Source organism: Choloepus didactylus, chromosome 19 (genome assembly GCF_015220235.1).
Source record: "Choloepus didactylus isolate mChoDid1 chromosome 19, mChoDid1.pri, whole genome shotgun sequence".
NCBI classification, from domain to species: Eukaryota; Metazoa; Chordata; class Mammalia; order Pilosa; family Megalonychidae; genus Choloepus; species Choloepus didactylus.
In genome coordinates, this window is record NC_051325.1 from 53774513 (window position 1) to 53787758 (window position 13246).

The 13246-nt window shown below is 56.4% G+C and overlaps 1 protein-coding gene across 11 annotated transcripts in view; it reads right to left on the reverse strand.

Moving 5' to 3' along the window:
• The window catches only part of RIPOR3 (RIPOR family member 3), an 82040-nt gene that overhangs the window by 12045 nt on the left and 56749 nt on the right, over window positions 1-13246 (reverse strand). For 10 of the 11 annotated variants that reach the window (XM_037811514.1, XM_037811513.1, XM_037811520.1 and 7 more), the window contains 9 exons: window positions 9354-9432; window positions 6770-6793; window positions 6439-6492; window positions 5564-5713; window positions 5353-5416; window positions 4987-5030; window positions 4659-4784; window positions 4424-4569; window positions 2676-2805 (listed from right to left, as the gene is read on the reverse strand). In XM_037811514.1, coding sequence (XP_037667442.1) covers window positions 2676-2805; window positions 4424-4569; window positions 4659-4784; window positions 4987-5030; window positions 5353-5416; window positions 5564-5713; window positions 6439-6492; window positions 6770-6793; window positions 9354-9432 — 817 coding nt within the window. Of the gene's footprint in view, window positions 1-2675; window positions 2806-4423; window positions 4570-4658; window positions 4785-4986; window positions 5031-5352; window positions 5417-5563; window positions 5714-6438; window positions 6493-6769; window positions 6794-9100; window positions 9196-9353; window positions 9436-13246 lie in introns of those variants that run through there. The other variant, XM_037811519.1, reaches the window with a different exon arrangement.

Below are 13246 nucleotides of genomic sequence, written 5' to 3' on the forward strand. Positions count from 1 at the left end.
GCCCTCTGCCTAGAACATTCCCTGTCCCCGTGGCTTGTGCCATTGCCTCCTTCGGGTCCTTACACAATGGCACCTTTTCTGGGCACCCTTCCCCAGACACCCTATTTTAAATGGCAGCCCCCCATCTTGCCCCAGCAGATGCCCTCCCCTTCCCTGCCCTGTTTTTCTCCATGGCCCTTATACCCCTCAGGCAGGCAGTGCAGCTCTCGTCTTCCCCACAGGACATAGGCTCCCGGGGGGCACAGTCCTCCCCCAGCCTAGAGTAGAGCCTGGTACCCAGCTTCAAAGGAAACTAATGAGTGAATGAGGGGCCTGTTGTACGGTTCATCCTGGCACCCACCTTAGCTCATCAGCAGCATTTGGTGCACGTGCCCGTCTCAGGGCCTTCAGGGCACACCTGTTACTACCCCGGAGAGGCTCAGGCACCCGCCTTGGGCCCCCCAGGGGAATGCAGTGCAAGCACTGGCATCCAGGTGGGGCCACACAGACCCTGAACCCCTCCACTCAGCCTTCTCCTTCCCCTTATCAACCCGACCGGCTGTAACAGTCGATGTACACACCTAGTAAGCACTTCCCATCTACTAACTCGTTTAACCCTCACAACACCCCCACAATGGCGGTGCTGTTAGCCTCATTTCTCTGATAAGGAAACTGAGGTCCAGAGAGGTTGAGTGACTTGGCCAAGGTCACATAGCAGGTGAGAGGCAGAGTCCACACTCTTGACTAAAGGTGACTTTTTAACTGAAATATCCTGGGCCCCACCATGCCAGGCAAAGCCTCCTCTAAGTTCACAAGTTGCTGGGCTCATGCAAAGCTGCCCTCCCCACCTACGGGAATCTGTCCCACCCAGCGTCGCCCTCCCCCTGGGCTGAACAGAATGTCCCTGTTCTGTCTGTGTGCTTGAGATTCCTTACTGGGGCTGTGCCTGGTGCCACCCCCACCTACCAGGTTACCCACTGTGCGGATGCCCAAGCACATCCAAGCGGAGACCCCAGGCCCTCGCCGGGGGCATGTGCTTTTGGGAGCTGCTTGCGCACAGGCAGGAGGACATGTGGACAAGGCCATTCACCCCCCTGTCACTGGCAATAGTGAAAAAGTGGGAACCATCTTGACGTCTTGTTAAATAAAAGTATGAGATGATTTAAAAAACAATGAAAAAATATGCAGAGCCCCCTTGAGAAGCTGGTGAGAATTCAGGGGTGTTAGGCTTCCCCACTTTGAAGATTACTTATGTGCTCACAGACATAGGGGACTGGTGGTTTGATGGACTGAGCCCTCTACCACGGGACTTGCCCTTCGCAAGACTGTTGCTGCAAAGGAGAGGCTAGGCCTGCCTATACTTGTGCCTAAGAGCCTCCTGCCGAATGCCTCTTTGTTGCTCAGATGTGGCCCTCTCTCTCTAGCTAAGGCAAATTGGCAGGTGAAATCACTGCCCCCCCCCCCCCACATGGGATCAGACACCCAGGGGAGTGAATCTCCCTGGCAACGTGGAATATGACTCCCGGGGAGGAATGCAGACCTGGCATCGTGGGACGGAGAACATCTTCTTGACCAAAAGGGGGATGTGAAAGGAAATGAAATAAGCTTCAGTGGCAGAGAGATTCCAAAAGGAGCCGAGAGGTCACTCTGGTGGGCACTCTTACACACAATATAGACAACCCTTTTTAGGTTCTAATGAATTGGAGTAGCTAGCAGTAAATACCTGAAGCTATCAAATACAACCTATAACTCAAGAATCTTGAAGAAGATTGTATAAAAGTGTAGCTCATGAGGGGTGACAATGTGATTGGGAAAGCCATATGGACCACACTCCCCTTTGTCTAGTGTATGGATGGATGAGTAGAAAAATGGGGACCAAAAAAAAAAAAGGCACCCAGTGTTCTTTTTTACTTTAATTGTTCTTTTTCACTTTAATTTTTATTCTTACTATTTTTGTGTGTGTTGTAATGAAAATGTTCAAAAATTAATTTTCATGATGAACGCACAACTATATAACGGTCCTGTGAACTGAATGTATGTTTTGTATGACTGCATGGTATGTGAATATATATCAGTAAAAATGAATTAAAAAAAAAAGTATGAGATGGCCAAATGTGGGCTACTACATGGTGTGAATAAAGAACGAGGAAGCCTCTGGAACTTGCTAGAGAACAGTTTCCACGAACTCGTTAGGTTAAAAAGGCTGCTGTGGGATGGAAGACGGGGGAGAACAAGCATGAGCTTGGAGACACCTGGAGTGTCTGAAAGAACACAGCTCTAAGGCGGGGTCCTGGGCCCCTGGGGGCCGGGAGAAAGGGAGGTGCTTATCATGCACTATGTCAAGGGATTACCTACTGGAAAAATTCAAGTTTAAAGTTTAAAATGGAGGCCAAGTCCTTGGCTGCTGGTGGCAGAACCACTTGGAAAGCCCCGTTCCAAGCATCCAGGACAGTCAGCCAAGCCCAGGACCAAACGCCTATCCAGAGGCCCCCAGAATGGACGGGTGGAAGCAGAGGAAGAAAACAGAGGAAAGCACCCTGGAAAGCCCTGGAACAGGGAGGCCAAACCCAAAGCTTGCTGCACCTTGCCGTGCCCAGACTGCTCAGCCCAGCCCCCCACTTGCTGGCCCTCCGAAGTTGCCCCCTCAATCTCAGCAGACTGCAGGGCGTCTGCCCCCCGGGAGGAGGCTCACTCACCAGGTAGTATCTCTCCCTGAAGCTGGGGGTGCTCGGGGGTGTCCAGTTGTACAAGGAGCCCTTCCTGCTGCCCACGGAAAACCTGCCCGTGGGGCTGGGGGACCCCAGGAAGCTCTCGGCGTCCAACGGGCTGGAGGAGAGACGGGAAAAGAACATCTAAGTGGAACACTCACAGGTAAGGCTGGGAACACAGGGTGTGAAAGAAACATGGCGAGTTACCCCTGGGCAGGGAGGTCCCCGTAAATCCCCCTGACTCGCGGAAACCTGCTCGGCTCCCATTTGCAAAAAGGCCCGGCTGGCAAGTCAGCAGGGGAACTCACTGCCCTCCCCCTACGTGGGACCTGACTCCCAGGGGTGTAAATCTCCCTGGCAACGCAGGAGATGACCCCCAGGGATGAATCTGGACCCGGCATCGTGGGATTGAGAACATCTTCACCAAAAGGGGGATGCAAAATGAAACGAAATAAAGCTTCAGTGGCTGAGAGGCTTCAAATGGAGTTGAGAAGTCACTCTGGTGGACATTCTTATGCACTATATCGATAACACTTTTTAGGTTTTAATGTACTGGAATAACTAGAAGTAAATACCTGAAACTATCAAACTGCAACCCAGTAGCCTTGACCCTTGAAGATGATTGTGTAACAATGTTGCCTACAAGGGGTGACAGCGTGATTGTGAAAACCCTGTGGATCACACTCCCTTTATCCAGTGTATGGATGGATGAGTAGAAAAATGGGGACAAAAACTAAAGGAAAAGTAGGGTGGGATGGGGGAGGTGATTGGTTGTTCTTTTTTACTTTTATATTTTATTCTTATTCTGTTTCTTTCTGGTGTAAGGAAAATATATTGGAGTGATGAATGCACAATTATATGATGGTACTGTGAACAGTTGATTGTACACCGTGGATGATTGTATGGTATGTGAATATATCTCAATAAAACTGAAAAAAAGGCCCTGCTGGGCAGTGTCCAGGGCCCACCCAGCCACAAAGGCCCAAAGCCCAGAGGTCACTGAAGGTGCCTCCCTGCCCAGACCTTGGGACTCCCCAGCCCAGAAGGCACCGGGCTGCCCACCGCCCTGCACTCTCAGAGGGCTCCCAGGGGGTCGTGGGCTCTGGGGGAGAGGTGTCAGCCCCACTCGGTGGACGAGGACTCCGAGATGAGGGCTGGTCTCTCGCCCAAGCTCACTCAGCTCACAGGGGAGGGCCCGGCTCTGGTGGCCCCCAGGCCTGGACGCTGCCCCAGAGGAAAGGAAAGAGAGACCAACCCCAGCAGGTGGGAGAAAGCCCAAGGACAGAGGAAGCAAGTCTCAGCCCCACTTCCTGCTGGGCCTGCCCAGGCCAACCCCGGAGAAGAGGGAGAGGGAATCCCCGCAAAACACAAGAACGGCGCCGCCTCAAAACCTTTTGGAAACCCCCAGCGTCCACTCACTGAAGGGCCAGGGACATGGAGAGACCCCAGCCCGGGACAGGGGCTGGACTGAGGGGTGAGCATGTCCCCAGCCGACGGGATACAGTCCCTGGTTGGGGCAGGGGGACTCGAGGTGATTGCCCAGCCCTGATCCTGGAAGGCAGCAGGGGCCAGCGAGAGCAAGGTGGCCATGGAGGCCCTGGCCCAGGTTGGGTCTTTAACAAACACTTGTCCAAAAAGGGGAGCAGAATTAACGCCCAGAGGGGTGGGTGGGGGTGAGGGGAGAAGAGCCTGGGCGCGGCCGGGCCCCTCATGTTCCCTGTGGGCCCCCCACTCACTTCCACAGCACCTCCAGCTGCAGCTTGATGGTGCCCAGCTCCGTGATGTCCACCACGACGGCCTGCGGCTGGGCCCTGAAGAAGTCGGCGATGTCGCACGTCACCGCGCCCACGACCAGCGAGCTCAGGCCCCGCAGCTCCGTCACCTGGGGTGGGGGGGCTTGGGGATTCAGGGGCGGTGTCTGAGCCCAGCTGCCCGGGGCACCCCGGCCCCACCCCCACCCCGGCCGCCCACCTTGATCTCCAAGTGCTCGTGCAGGGTGGGGACGAAGGCCTTCTCCTCCTCATCCCACGTCTGGCTGTCGTCAGACTCAATCCGGCCCTTCAGCTTCCAGCGCTGGCGGCCCAGGCGCATGAGCACCTGCAGGCGAGGCCCAGGGAGGGACGCGTTGGCCACTCCGGGGAACGTCCCCTTGCTATCAGCTGGGGACCCAGGGCAACCAAACCCTCCCTGCCAGCCACGAGGAGAGGAGCAGCAACAGCAGGGGCCGGTTCCCAGCAGCTCCCACCCACCAAAGGCCTGGCCAGGGGCCCTGGGGGCTGACCCCGCCCAGTGGCCATACCTCATACTGGTCCCCGGGGCAGAGCCGTGCATAGCCCACCAAGCCTGGAACAGAGAGAAGTCTGATCTCCCCTCTGCCCTCCTCTGCCCCTACCCCTGCCTCGCTGCGGGGACATGGGTGTTCTCATCAGAGAGGCCTAAGCCATTGGGATGGACATGAGGTGGCCTGGGTCTCACAAATGAGACTCAGGGGAAGGGACCTGCCCAAGGTCACTCATCACACACGTGCAAAAGCTAGGGCTGGCCCTGGACTCAGATTCTGCCAACACCCCATCCCACGCCCATGCCCAGCAGAAGCCCTGGGACCCCCAGGAAGCCTGGCCCCCCACCCAAACGGGCCCCTGCCCACCCACTCTCAACCTGATACCTTTCATCCTGATATGGAACTCGCCCAGGTGAACCTCTAGGGCCCCCTCGATGAGCCACATGTCCTGCAAAGCCCCCACAGAGCATGGCTCAGCTGCCCTCTGGGGCTAGGCCATGGGACGGAGGCCCGTGGACGGAGAGATACTTCCTTGGGCCCAGGGAGCCTCCCCACCCCCAGGCCGGGCCCAGGCCCCCACCTACCCTGCACCCACCTCAGTGCACTCGTGCAGGCTGCGGCCCAGCTCCTGCAGGCTCTCGCGGGAGGCGCGGCTCTGCGGGCCCAGCGAGAAGGCCCGCTGCATGTTGGAGGCGCCGTCGCGCAGGCGGCACTGGATGCAGTAGCCCTCGTAGAGCTCGTCCACCTGCGGGTGCACAGGCTGGTGGGCACTGCCCACTCCGAGGCCCAGGCCTGCCTGGCTGAGCACACCCGTGCCCGAGCGCGGACCTCACACCCTTCTCCCCCCAGCCCCTCGTGCCCAGCACTTGTTTCCTGTTCACTGGTTCATCCTGCCTCCCCCATGGGAGGTGAGCCCCCCGGGGGCAGGGACCACGTCTCTCTGGTCCACTAGGAGCCCCTGCACCTAGCACTGACGGGCACACAATTGGTGCATAATAAGAACATGCAAAGTGGATGAATTAACATGTCACTTCCCTGTTTCTTGACTGTGAAACAGGGCGGGGAGTTCGTGACACTCTCTCCACCCCAGGGGGCAAAGCCAGATTATGAGAAAGCTTGACTTAAGGGACTTGCTGTATGACCCTGGGCCTCTACTCTCCCAGCTGGAAAATGGGGTGGTTGGACTCAGCCTTCCCCACCCTCCCAGACCGACCACGAGGCTTCTCTGTCTACACCGAGGAAGGCGTCCCTACAGCCCTGGGGAGACCCCTGTCGTACACCTCAGGGCTGAGCCCCTGCAGTCCCCCAACTGACCCAAGGACAGGAATCAACTGCAGTCACCCGCTGTCCGCCCCCCCAACTCCCAACACCCAGAGAGCCTCCCGCCTGCTCAAAGGGAGGCTCGCAGGTGCCCGCTAACGCAGCTGAGACCCCACCCCCACCCCATGGCACCCCAAGAACCAGGCTGACCTTGCTGATGTGAAACTCCATCTTCCGAATGTGCCTCTCCACAGAGCGCGTTTGCTTCTCCCAGAAAAAGAGAAGATGCCGTGAAAGAGGCCTGGGCCCCCGCCAGCCCCCAGCCCCCAGTCCGACCATCCTCATCCTGGTCCTAAGACAGAGTGCTGGGCTCAAAGTGCAAACTGGCCCAGCTAAGCCTCAGTCTCCCCATCTGTGAAATGGGAGGAAACCCAGGTAATCCCCACCGGGGCAGCCAGAGGTGGGGTGAGAGTAAAGTTGTCGTTCCCACCCAGCCCAGCCCACGGTGCTCATTACACACAATGCAGGAGGTGCCACTCACCTTGTCCAGGTCGTAATAGAAGGCCTGTGGGGGAGAATGAGAGGGGGTGTTGGAGTCCAGGACACTCCCAGGCCTACAAGGCTAAATCCCAGGCCACCTGGGCTAGAAGACAAGACGCTAGTGCCTGCAGCTCATCCCAATCTGTCCTCCAGGGCCCACAGACAGCGGGCCGTGGCCCAGGCTGAGGAAGAGGAGAGATTAAACCCACAGACTCTGCTACTTCCTAGTCCTGGCTCTGCTACTTCCCAGCTGTGTGTCCCAGGCAAATTACTCAACCTCTCTGAGCCTCCATTTTCTCATGTTAAAAAGGATAGTGATAGCACATACCCCATAGGGTTGCTATGAGGAATAAGGAGACAGTAGGCACTCAACAAATGGGGACAAATGTGATATGATTGTTTAAGGGGCAAGTTTGGCCGTGACCAGAACCCAAGAGGTGAGGGGCTTGGAGAGGCAGACGACAGCACCCTGGGAATTCAGGGCTTTGGAAATGGCAAATACAGACTGGTCCATCCACACCATCGGCCAGAGGAAAGAATGGATTATCAGGGTTGCCACACTTTTTCTGTAAAGGACCAGAGAGTAATACTTTAGGCTTGGCAGGCCGTGCAGTTTCTGACGCAGCTATGGCACTCGATGCTGCCATTGCAGCGTGAAGGCAGCTGGAGGCAAGACACGAACCAAGAGGCGTGGCTGTGTCCCGATAAAACTTTATTTACAAAGACCGGCCACAGTTGCCAGCCCCTGGATTAGAGTCACTGTATCCGAGCCTGGAGGGATTTCCCCAAGGTGGCACTGGGGAGAAAAAGTGAGATGAGATTTCATTTTATAAGACAACTATTGACCTAAAATCTCTCTACGCATTCCTCTGTATGTTTGGATGATTCTATGACCAGGGAGAAAAGTATGGAAAAATAAACACAGGTTGGCTCAGGACTAAAATGGGGAGGGGTAGCAAAGATGGGGGGGGGAGGGAGGAGATAATCAAAAAGGAAAGAAGAGGGGGTATGTTTTCCCATATATGTGTAAAATTGTACATGTGTGATTATGGAAAAAAAAATCCATCTACGGAATAAAGAAATAGGAAAGATCCCAAGCCTTTGCAGAGAAGGGCTATTGCATAGCAACTTCTCGGAGGCCTGTGTGGCCCTCAGCAGCTGCCCTTCCCTGGCCCCAGCGTGCCCGTCTCTGCAATGGGAGCAGCTAACACATGCACACCTTTCCACACTCGCCCACCTGAGAGTGACTTCTAGAACAGAGTGGGAGGAGCGGCTCTGCAGCGTGGGAACCACTGCACCCACAGCAGGAGAGCAGGGTGGGTGCTGGACGTTTCCCTCCCACACAACCGAGGCAGGGAACTGGGGTGGGATCTTAGCAGCAACTCTCCCCCCCAAACATCTGCCTCCCCCACCACCCGCCAAGGGCAAGGCCTGGCTGGGCCTTCCTGCCCATCGGTCGGCTGGCACACACTTGAGGCAGGGAGGCCCTGCATGCCCCCACCCCTTCCTGCCCCTGAGGTCTCCTCCACTGGGGCCAAGATACAGAGGTGGCTGGTTGATACCGTGATAGAGGAATTCATCCCCCACCCCATTTCCCCAGCCCCACAATCAAGCAGGGGTCTGCCCTACCTTTTGGTACTTGGGGGGAGGGAGGTGGAAGTTGCCAGCTGGGAGGAGAGTCCCACGCCAGCAGTGCCTCCTGACTGTAGTTTCCAGAAGTCTAATCCCATTAAGCATAAGTGGGCTTTTCACAAAGAAGCAGTGGCCTGGGTAAGAGGAGGCCGGGAAGACTTCCCAAAACAGAACAATCCTCCCTGGTGGGGGGTGGAGGAGGCAGCGGGTCCCCGAGCAGCGAGATACTGCTGGGGCTGCCAGATAAAATAAAGGATGCCCACAGTTCAATGTAAATTTCAGATAAACGATGAGTGATTTTTTTAAAGTATAAGTATGTCCCAAATACTGCATGGGACTTACTTATACTAAAAAAAATAATAATTTCTCTGAAATTCAAATTTGGTTTTTATCTTTGCTAAATTGGACTCTGCTAAGGGGGCAGAAAGAATTCAGAGAGTTCAGCCACGGGCAAGCCCAGCTCCAGGGCCAACCTCAAAGATGCTGCCCCCACAGTGGCGAGAAAATTGCAGAGCTGCTGGACACTAAGGGAATGTGCTGGCTGATGGAGGGGAGCATCAGGCTCCCGGGGACACTCCTGAAATTCCGCGCCTGAGCCACTTTCCTGGCACTACACAGACTCCCCAATTCCACAGCACCCCAATGATGGGTCTATAAAGTAGACTGTCTAAAACATACGCCCCTTTATACACTTGCCTACCGTCAGTGACTTCTAGAACCACGAGAGAGAATGTCAGGTGGACTGCTGCACCCGAAGGAGGGAGGGGGGGTCGATGCAGGATGTTTCCCACCAGCCTGCGGGACGTGGCCGCAGGATCAAAGTTAGGTTAATTCATCACAAAAGAAAGAAAGTCAGTTACTTCTCAGCCCCAAGTTCCTTCCAAGGGTCCATCTTTGGCCCCTGGCCAAGGCTGCTTGGCAGGGAGGTGGGCTGGGGGTGGGGGGTGTCTCACCAGCCTGGAATTCCTCCGGGTGTCCTTGTGCCGTCCAGACAGGTAATCCAGCTCAGCCTGCTGGACACACAGATACTCCCTGTGCAGAGAACGAGGAGAAGGTATTTAAATTGCAAAGGAACCAGGAAAGGAAAAGCTGCAGCCGGCCAGATGACCAGGGTTCCAGCATGGGGCAGGCAGGACAGCCGCTCAGAAGGCGGCCATGGTTCCCAGAGGCCAGAGGGGCTGGAGCCGTCCCCACCCAGCCGGAGGCCTGGCCCCTGCTCTCTGGGCCTCCAGCTGCCACACCCTGAGGGCTGGATGCCCAGCACTGCACACACTGATCACAGGGAAGCACTCGGTTAATTCCCCAAACAGCCTCCCAGATAGGGCCTACTGTTCTTCAAACCGGCCCTTGAAGGCAGCAAGTAACCCGCCCAGAGTCACACAGCCGGGGAGAGGCTGAGCCCACAGGCCTTGGCCTCCAAGGCCGAAATCAACACCTCCACGTTATGCCTCCTGCCAAGCTCAGCCCCAGCCACGGGGAGATCGGCGCAGCACATAAACCCTTGTGGACCAGGGCAGGCCACCCTGCTGCTGGATGCCCCGGGGCCCAGAACCAGAGAGGGGCCTGGAAAACCCATTCTGAAAGGCACAGATGAAGCTGTGGGCTAGGAGGGATGTTCCCCGGGTTTTACGGCCAGAGAGACCCTGACGGGAAACCCAGGTCTGGACTTGCAGCTGGGGCAGGGAGCCCCATCCTGCTCCATCACGGATTTGCTGGGTTGCCCCAGGAAGGTCACACACCCTCTCTGGGCTCCGCCCACACCACCTTAAACATGCCAGTTCCCTACTTACCCAGGGGTTTGGGCTCCCCTGGAGGAAGAGGGTGCCATGGACCCCGGGCAAATGTCAAGCATGGGTCCTTATAGCAGCACCAGAAGCCACCCTGAGAGATGAGCGCACTAAGGCAGGCCTCCACGTTCCTCACACTTGACCCCGGCAGCCCCTCTGCACCAGCACTGGTGGGTGCAGGACACAGTGCACATCGTGGGAGGAGGGTGAAGGACACCCCGGGTGTAGGGAGCCAGGCCCCAGCAGTGGTGGGGAGAGGCTGCCATTTACCCCAAGCCCGGGGGGGCACAGAGCTGGGCGGTGCAGGCCCTGGAGCTGATGGAGGGTCCTGATCCCACCCCAGGCTGGGTGCTCCTAGGCAAGTCACTTTCTATCTTTGTACTCAGTTTCCTAGCTGGAAAAGGAGGCTGAGGGGAGTGAAGAGCCGGGTCACCGAGAGGGGTAGGGCAGGAAAGGCCTTCCAGAAGACGGCACAGCACGCAGTTCTGCAAAGGCCATGAGCCCAATGGGCTGTAAAGAAGGGCTGCCTCCAGGGTCTCCACCCTGCCCCCAGGAGCTGTTTAGCAGGAGCCAAGGCATAGACCCAGAGGAAGGTGGACTGTGGGGGTGACACACAGCTAGAGCAGGGCAGGGACAGGGAGTGAACAATGAAAGAAAAGTCAAGTCTAGCAAGGTTGAAACATCAGATTATAAAAGGACCTTGAATGCCCTCCCAGGGGCAGTAGGGAGCCATAGAAGAGACTTGAGCAGAGGAAGGGGCGGCAGGGTACAGAATGGAATGGGGTGGAGGAGAGCCCAAGGGCTGTGAGAGCAACGAAGCTGCAGCCAGCAGAGTAAGGGAGAGAGGAGGCGACCTCATCTAAGCCAGGAGGGGAGGAGAAGGACTGGAGTTGAGAAATAATGAGGAGATGCTACTGGAAGGGCTCAGCACAGGGCTCCATCGCACATGACTAAGAGCAGGCAAGAGTGGTGTCCGTTAAGGAAGCTCCCAATTTAAACACACTTGAGCATGCAGTGAGTTTGTCTGAGTGATAACAAACGGCCAAGGTCATGTCATTTACTCATAGGCACCCTCCACCCAGAGCCAGCTGACTTCTGCTTTAGACACAGTGTTAACATCCAGTGGAGATGTGACAGTGAGAGAATCCACGGAAGAGAGAGCTGAGAGCCTGACGTGGAAAGAGACAGAAAAAGCAACCATCTGGGGACATCAGGTCCGAGGGCAGACGGGTCCCCTGACCCCAGGAGATGCAGAGTGGAGGACTGGGGGTGGGGAAAACCACTGGCGTCGGGGGTAAGGGTGCCCGCTAAAGAGGTCCTGGTGGAAGGAGAGATGAGGATTCGGGAAGCCAGCTCTGCCACCCTCGGGCTGCCCTCTCTGGCCCAGCTCCACCAAAGCTGAGCTGATCATCAATTGATTTGAAATTTGAAGGAGATTCAAGGGACTGATTACCTCTTACCCTTCAAGCCCCCCAAATCTAGGACAGATCTAACATTTCTTAAAGCTAACCCCACTGCACTGACTTGCATACCTGGAAGTGGTTAAAGTGGGCAATTTCATGTTGCACACAGCTACCACAAATATCAACAAAACCAAAAAGACGGCCCCTCCTGGCCATGATGACTGGGTGCAGTACAGTGTCTTTTCCCTATTTACGTTTCCTGCTTGAGTCCATGTTAGGAGTTTTTTTAAAGTGAAGGTAGAACATATGTCTTGAAACCCACTCCATTCTAAGGTATGCACAGTTTTCATGGACTGACTCCTCTAAGCTGCCAGCTGCCCTGTCTATAAATCAGGGGTGGGGGGAGAGGTGGTCTTTCTGCACTGACACCCAAGGTCAATCCTGCTTCAGCTGGGAAATCACAGAAACCATCCTTTCCCCAGCACAGCTGACACAGGAGGTGGTGAAGGGGGCCTCCACATCTGTGGCTCCTGCCCTCCCCCTGCACGGGTGCACGGCCCACGCGCTCCCCTCTGCCCTCCCTGGCTTCTTGGACACTGAGCAGGTGACTTACACCTGCCCCGCGCAGGGCCAGGAGCCCTGGTGCGTGTGCACTTTCTCTTTTAACGGCCCCCAGACCCACCAAGCCACCCATCCTGGCTGCTGGCAGAGCCTGTGGCGGCCCTGGGGTATCCCCACGTCTCCCCGCACATGTTATGTGCTCCCTGGGCGTCTGCCCACAGCTCACTCTGCTTAAAATGACACCACATTTCTCTCTCAAGCCCAGATTTCTTCCCGGACCTCAGATTTGTGCCCCAACCTCTTTGGCATTTCCACTTGAACAATCTCTCTCCTTCTCCTGCCCCCCACCTCCCCATCCCCCCCATCAGTAAATTCTATCCCCTCCACTTTCAAAGTTTATCCTGAGACTCATCACGCCCTCCCATTCCCCTCCTCCCAGGCCTGGACCACTGCAGTCGCCAACTCGTGGGCCCCCACACCATCCCTCCTCCTACAGTCCACTCTACACACGCAGCCTAAGTCAGATCACGTCCTGCCTCTGCCCGGAACCCTCCATGGCTCCCACCTCACCCACACGATCTGCCTCCCATCGCCTCTCCCGCCCCGTCCCTCCCTCCAACCACACCGGTCTCCTCACTGGGCCCCTGGCGCTGGGGCACACTCCTGCCCCGGGGCCTTTGCACTTGAGGCTCCTTCGGCCTGGAATGTTCTTCTCTCATTATCTGCCTGGTACATACCTCTCCCCTTCCAGGTCTTTGCTTAACTGCCACCTTCTTGGGAAGGCCTTCCCAGGCCACCCTAGTTAAAATTAACCCTCCGCACCCTCTCAATGTGCTTTCTTTTCCTCCACAGCACCTGCCACCGTCTGACACATCTGGAGTCTGCTTTCCTGTATCGTTTTTCCTCTCTCCCTGCCTCCCACTAGGATGTCAGCTCCACGAGGACAGGGACTTTTGCCTGTTTTGTCCTCCCATACGTCCCTGGGTCTGGCACTTCGTAAGCCCTCACTAAATATTTGTGGGGCAAGTGACTGCATCTTCACATGCTGGCCCGTCCCTCCTCATCGGCCCTCGGCCCAGCCAGGCCGACCTCCTC